We start from the raw sequence: 6,588 nt of genomic DNA, 5'->3' as shown, positions 1-6,588 counted from the left end.
CCCTCCCCCACCTTGTCTCAGTCAAATCCCTCGAACTCAGCACCGCCTTCCTAACCTGCAATCTTCTTCCTGACTTCTCCGTCCCCACCCCCACTCCAGCCTATCACCCTCACCTTGACCTCCCTCCACCTATCGCATTCCCAACGCTCCTCCCCCAAGTCCCTCCTCCCTACCTTTTATCTTAGCCTGCTTGGCACACCTTCCTCATTCCTGAAGAAGGGCTTATGCCCGAAATATCGATTCTCCTGCTCCTTGGATGCTGCCTGACCTGCTGCGCTTTTCCAGCAACAAAGTTTTAAGAGCAAATATCAGGCCAGGGGTTGAGGAGAGGCAGGATCCATACCTCAGGGCTGAATGAAACAAGCACTTGATGATGAGGTTCAATGAAATCGGGTCACGAGGGACTTGTGTGGAGAATATAATGGAATTCTCGCCGGACTGTCAGTCCACAGAGCCTGGTTCGAGTCCTGCTATGGCCGATGGTGGGATTTGAATCCAATAAAAAGAAATCTGGAATTCAGTGTCTAATGATGATCATGTCGGTTGTTGGAAAAACCCATCTGGGTCACTAATGTCCTTTAGGGAAGGAAACTGCCATCCTTGCCCAGTCTGGCCTACATGTGACTCCAGACCCACACACTCCGAACAATAATTGCTGGCTTAGCCAGAGACGCCCACATCATCTGAATGAAAATAAAAACCAAAAACAAAATTGCTGGCCCAGCTCAGTGGGCGGAATAGCCTCATTCCGTGCAGGAATACCAAAGGTTTTATTGCAAAAGGATGGTCTCCTCACACAGCTCAGGTTGTACATAGACGATATAATTGCCCAGCAAGTCCCCAGACAGGGAGGGGAGTGATTCTGTGGTTTGCTTTCACGTCTCTGAACTGGAAGGTTAAAGTCCTGTTTATGGCTAAAGGAATGGACATTCCCGCTAATCTGAAGTCTGGGAAAAATGTGAAGGGGTGAGTGGGAAGAAGGCCATCTGATGATTAAACAAATTGAAACTGAACAAAACCCCAATGGTGGTGGATACATGACCAACACTGAGGTGACTCCCCGTACACAATGGACAAAGGTCATCCTCAACAACTGCTCAAAGCTACACAATCCCGACAGGATAGACACAGGAAGGATGTTGCTGAAGATAGCGGAGTCTGGAATCAGGGCTGGGTAAAGCACTTGGGGCCAAAGGGGATCAGAGCAGGAACAGGAGATTGAGTTTGATAGCCAGCCGTGATGGTCATTAAAGGCTGAGCAGGTTGAAATGACCTCCTCCTGATGCTAGTCTCTATGTTTTGGTTTATCTGTGACTCACATCATTCACATCACTCTATCCAAAACTAGCTTTAAACTATCATTGGTGATTATAACTCCAGAGGAATGCTGAGGAGGACTTCCAAAATCTTGGAAGCCCAATTCCACAAAACAATTTGAAAGGAGTCGGCTTCCTGATAAGCTCATTGGGTTACAGACAAAAATCCATGATGTTGGGCCCAATGGCCTCGTCCTGTGCTGTACGTCCTACAGCTCTGCCCACAGTTCCACACTGAGAGAAATCCCGTTTCATCCCACTTCCTCTATCAGCCTGCTCACCGTTCCCCTCCTTAACTTTTCGGTGAGTTCTTTGTTTAAATGTCATTCTCTTTTTCTCATTGGAAATTCCAACAACTGACATCTCTCTGCTCCAACCACCACACAAAAAGGAAACCTTTTGGTTGCCTGTGATGGTGTTATGTCTGTTTCCCCCTGTTCACCCACTCGTTCACAGTGGAAATAATTCATTGCTCATTTATCCAGCATATGCCTGTTCAATCTCTGAACTCAATCCCATGGTGCTGATCTGTATCTATACCGCGGTTCTGTCCTCCTGATGATCTACATGATGCTATTGATCCGCACTTATACATTTTTCCATTGAGCTCACCAGCTTGACTTGTCAAATCTAAAAAGCTTTGGGAGAAGGAGTTGCAGGATTCACCCTCTGTGCGAACAAGTGCTCTATAACATTGTTCCCACTGGGGATCCTGCCTCCATCATTCTGGGTTCCCAAGTATCACCTCCCATCCCTTGACAACTAGGATCAATAGTTTGTCTTTCTGCTGGTTTAATCACATCTTCCATTTCCCACAGGCAGGAGAACCCAAGCCTGGACTGTGTGATGAGGATAATTGTCATCCTGTTTTGATTTAGAATTTGGTTTTACTGTCACGTGTCCCTCCGAGACCCAGACCTCCTTCCTGAGTCTTGCGCCCGAAGGTGTCCAGCTTTCTCAGATTCTGCAGCATCTCTCCTCCTTCATCATCTCTGAGGATGTAGGCCCTGTCCACGGCCTACTCCAGATGCGGACCACAATTTCACCTCCCAAACAGCACCTCACCATCTCCCTCCTGGAAGTGGGCGATGTGTTCAAATCTCATTTAGTCACAGAGGGCCACAGCACAGAAGTACGCCTATCGGCCCGTCCAGTCTACACTGGTAAATAACACCTCACTGTTCTAATGCCATCTTGGCCCACTTGTGCACCAAGTGCACACTTAAATACTTCCTAAATGTTCTGATGGTACCTGTAGTTGGTGAGTTGGGTGTAAATGGTTGTCCTCACATGCCGTTTAAACTGCCCTTTACCTTCAATCTATGCCACCCCCCCCCCCACCTCACCCAGTCCCCTCCAACAAGGGAGAACATCCTTCCTGTCTACACTGTCCATGTCCCTCCTAATTGTACACATCTTGATCATCTCGTCATCATGCGGTTTATTCTGACTGGAGGTGTCAGTGGCAAGGCCAGTATTGGTTCCCCATCCCTAATTACTCTCACACCATCTGATAGCCATGATTCGGAGATGCCGGTGTTGGACTGGGGTGGACAAAGTTAAAAATCCCACAACACCAAGTTATAGTCCAACAGGTTTATTTGGCAGCACTAGCTTTCAGAGCACTGCTCCTTTGTCATTTTCCTGCTTCCTTGCATTTCGGCAAATGATGAAGGAGCGGCGCTCCGAAAGCTTGTACTTCCAAATAAAACTGTTGGACTCTAACCTGGTGTCGTGTGACTTTTAACCATATAACAGTTAAGTATCCATGTGTAGACTAGACTGATGTAGCTCAATTCCTTCCCTAAAGGGTTAGTAAATCTGATGGTTTTTAAAAATGAGTGTCAATGGTAGATTCATGGTCAAGTCAGCATTACTGGAGTTAGGTTATTTTTCAAGATTATTGAATTCAAATTCCACCAGTGGCCAGGGTTCCCACCCTCAAGGCATTAACCTGGACCTGGTTGGATTTATAATCCAGTGATATTACCATCACACCACTCCCCCTGGCAATACCTCGAACCGACAATCTTCAAGCTGATCAGTAGACGTGCTAACCCATGACAAATTGACAAACAAAGGAGTTTAAACGGATGCTTTAAAGTTTGAAAAAGGTGAGGCAGAGCAGATTAAAGTTTCCTGAGCAGAATAGCAGTTAATGTTTACATGTAACCTGCGAATCAGTTAACAAATGTTTCACTCTGTGAGATGCAGCTTCCCCCAGACTGCACAGTCAAGCCAAATTACCTCCTCAGGGCCAAAGAAACAAGGAACTCTGGGAAATGCAGCCAAATCCCAGAATAATGGTGCTGTCTAACCTTTGACACAAGGTGATGGCCTAGAGCTAATGTCTCTGGGTCAGTTATCCAGACCCCCTAGGTTCATGTTCTGCAGTTTGTATCTCACCATGGCAACGGGTGAAATTTGAATTCAATAAAATCTGGAATGGAAAGCTAGTCTAACGGTGACCATTGTCAATTGTCATTAAAAAAAAAAAATCTGATTCACTCATGCTCTTTAGGGAAGGAAATCTGCCATCTTTCCCTGGTCTGGCCTACATGTGACTCCAGAACCACAGCAATATGGCTGACCCTTAATGGCCCTTGGAAATGGTTCTGTTCAGTTCGAGGCAGCAAGTAATGGGTAATAAGTGCTGGCCATGATGGGGACGCCCGAAAGGAATAAAGGGGAAAAAGATTCCATTTAAATCTAAGCTCGGACCAGATAGAGCAGATAGAAGCTGCCCTCTGCTCCTGACTCATACGTTCATAAAACAACACGAGATGAGGAATCTGACTGAAACCAATAGACACCATTCAGTGGAGGATTGTGGGAATTCTGTTCAGTCAAAGGAAAGAGGAGCAGGGTCTTAAATGTTGGTGGGAGGAAGCAATTTTCCGATGAAGGGTCACTGGACTCTCTGTTTTTCTCTCACCACAGATGCTGCCAGACCTGCTGAGATTCTCCAGCACTTCCTGGGCTTTTGTTGAAGAGACCTCGTGCTATCAGGGTCAGGATAGGTCCACCATTTGAGCAGAGGGTGCTGATTCAGCAGGCCACCATTGGCAGCTCTAATCCTCAGACCATGCCCCTCCTCAGACTGCTTACGGATTATCAAGCACTGATCCCTGTACCCTTGCTCTGATGAGTGCAAGATGAAAAGTTCCCATTTCTCTCCTTTCGGCGTTGTTTTCGTTCTCTGCTTCCAGGCAATTATTTCACAAGGTATTAATTCACTGAAACTTAGTATATTGGATAGGAATACCACAGCCCAGTGACTCGACATCATTGGAGGGAAAGAAAGACACTGATGAATTCTCTTGAATAAGACCAACAGGAACAGTAGCAGGCCACTCTGCCCATCCACTTTGCCCGTCACATCCTCAAACACACTTACTGACTGAACTCGACAGCCCTGTGTGGTCAGAGAGTGGAAGTTCCTCCCCAGCTCTGTCTCCTATTGGAGTCTCTTTGTTCTGAGATGATGCCCCTCTGGTCTCAGACTCTCCCACAACAGGAAGCAGCCTTTCCACGCCCTATCCTGATCAGTCCTCGAAGCAAGTTGTTTTGCCTGAATTGTAATGATTGGAGGCTCTTGCCTTGTGAAGGCACCCATGGTTAGTTTCTGGGATATTGTCTGAGGAACGATTGAGCAGAATGGACTAGACGCTCCAGAACTTGGATAAAGAGAGGTTTTCCCTTTGAAACGATTGTGAGGGGCTGGGACTACAGGATCAGGAGAGGGGCATAGACACAGGACTGAGGTAAGGAGAGATCCCTTCAGCAAAAGCACTTTCTGGATTCCCCTTTGCTGAGAACTTTCCGGAGAGAAGTTGAAAGATTTTGTTGAACTAATAGCGAGTTGGGGGACATGGAGATTGAACTGGAAGGTTGAGTTTGGGGGGAAGAGGGGTCAGCCACCACATTATTGAACTGCACAGCAGGCTGGAGGAGGGGCGATATTGATGTTACAGAGAATTGGAATCTGCTCCAGGACTGGGAAAAGGGAAGGAATTAACATGCTGAAGTCCAGCCTGGATCAGTTAGCGGCTATTCGACTGATGTGAAAAGAATTTCCAACACAGTGACCGAGACTCATGGATGCTGACCAGATATCCCAACCTAATCTACTCCCATTTGCCCATATCCCTCTAAACCCATATGTCCATCAAATGCCTTTTAAATGTTGCAATTGTACCAGCCTCCACCACTTCCTCTGGCAGCTCATTCCATACATGTACCACCCTCTGTTTGAAAAAGTTGCCCCTTAAATCCCTTTTATATCTTTCCCCTCTCACCCTAAACCCTCTAGTTCAGGACCTTGTCTATTCACCTTATCCTTGCCCCTCATGATTTGATAAACCTCTGATCACATCTGCCAACCCTGGCTTGCGAATTCAGAGCACCCCATCAGCTTGGTTGCAGTTTTTCACCAAAGTCAGAGTTCCTAAAATCCGGGTCCCTCCCCTTTTCTGAATGTACTCAACCCCGCAATTACTGATGGCTTTAAGTTTCCCCTCACACCATTCTGGATATGACTTTCAGACAGTGAATCATCCGATTTGTGATAGTCGGAAAAAGACAGTGAATAAAACCAAGAGGCTTTGGGGATCTTAAAAAGTAAGAGCAGCGTTTGTATTCTTTTTTGTGTGTGTGTGTTTTTTTTGAAAGAAGAGATCTCTCTGTGAGCCTCTCAGTTTCAGGGCACACACACACACACAGCCCTCTCTCTCTCACACACACACACACAGCCCTACTCTCGGAGGCTGGCCCAGAGGCAGGGTAATTCCCAGGAGGCTCTTCAAATACCTCGCGGTGCGAGAGTGAGAGGCAGAGAGTGCGAGTGCGAGACAGATGCAGAGGACAGAGACGGAGACAGAGCCCACGGAGAGCATGGGCAGCGAGAGGATGTTGGTGGAGCTGGAACATGGCAGGGAGCGTGAGGCAGGGAGCCCTCAAGGAAGTGCACGCTGTCTGACTGTGCTCAGCACCTTCACGCTGCTCGCCCTGGTGACTGGCTGCGGGTATCTCCTGTTCACCCAGACCCACTCTCCAGCTCCCAGCCAGGCCAACTGGGTAAGGCAAGGCTCACTTGCAGCCTTTTCGATTTCAATGCCCCTTTCCTAAACTGTGTTGTAAGTCCTCTACCTGTCCTTTAGGGTCAGAGGTGCGCCCCGTGGGGATGGGGTTGGGAATGGAGATGGGGAATGGGGATGGGGAATGGGGAATGGGGATGGGAAATGGGGATGGGGACGGGGATGGTGATGGGGAT

At 47.6% G+C, this 6,588-nt stretch overlaps 1 protein-coding gene across 1 annotated transcript in view; it reads left to right on the top strand.

Annotated features, from left to right (window-relative positions):
- The first annotated feature begins 6,190 nt into the window (after positions 1 to 6,190).
- LOC122547087 (tumor necrosis factor-like) overlaps positions 6,191 to 6,588 on the top strand; it is a 5,490-nt gene continuing 5,092 nt past the window's right edge. Inside the window, exon 1 of the mRNA XM_043685666.1 lies at positions 6,191 to 6,402. Within this exon, the coding sequence (XP_043541601.1) occupies positions 6,210 to 6,402 (193 nt within the window). The 5' untranslated portion in view covers positions 6,191 to 6,209. The remainder of the gene's footprint in view (positions 6,403 to 6,588) is intronic.

Source organism: Chiloscyllium plagiosum, unplaced genomic scaffold, assembly GCF_004010195.1.
Source record: "Chiloscyllium plagiosum isolate BGI_BamShark_2017 unplaced genomic scaffold, ASM401019v2 scaf_6058, whole genome shotgun sequence".
NCBI classification, from domain to species: domain Eukaryota; kingdom Metazoa; phylum Chordata; class Chondrichthyes; order Orectolobiformes; family Hemiscylliidae; genus Chiloscyllium; species Chiloscyllium plagiosum.
The sequence above is the reverse complement of the archived record's forward strand: the minus strand, read 5'-3'. Positions and strand labels throughout refer to the sequence as shown.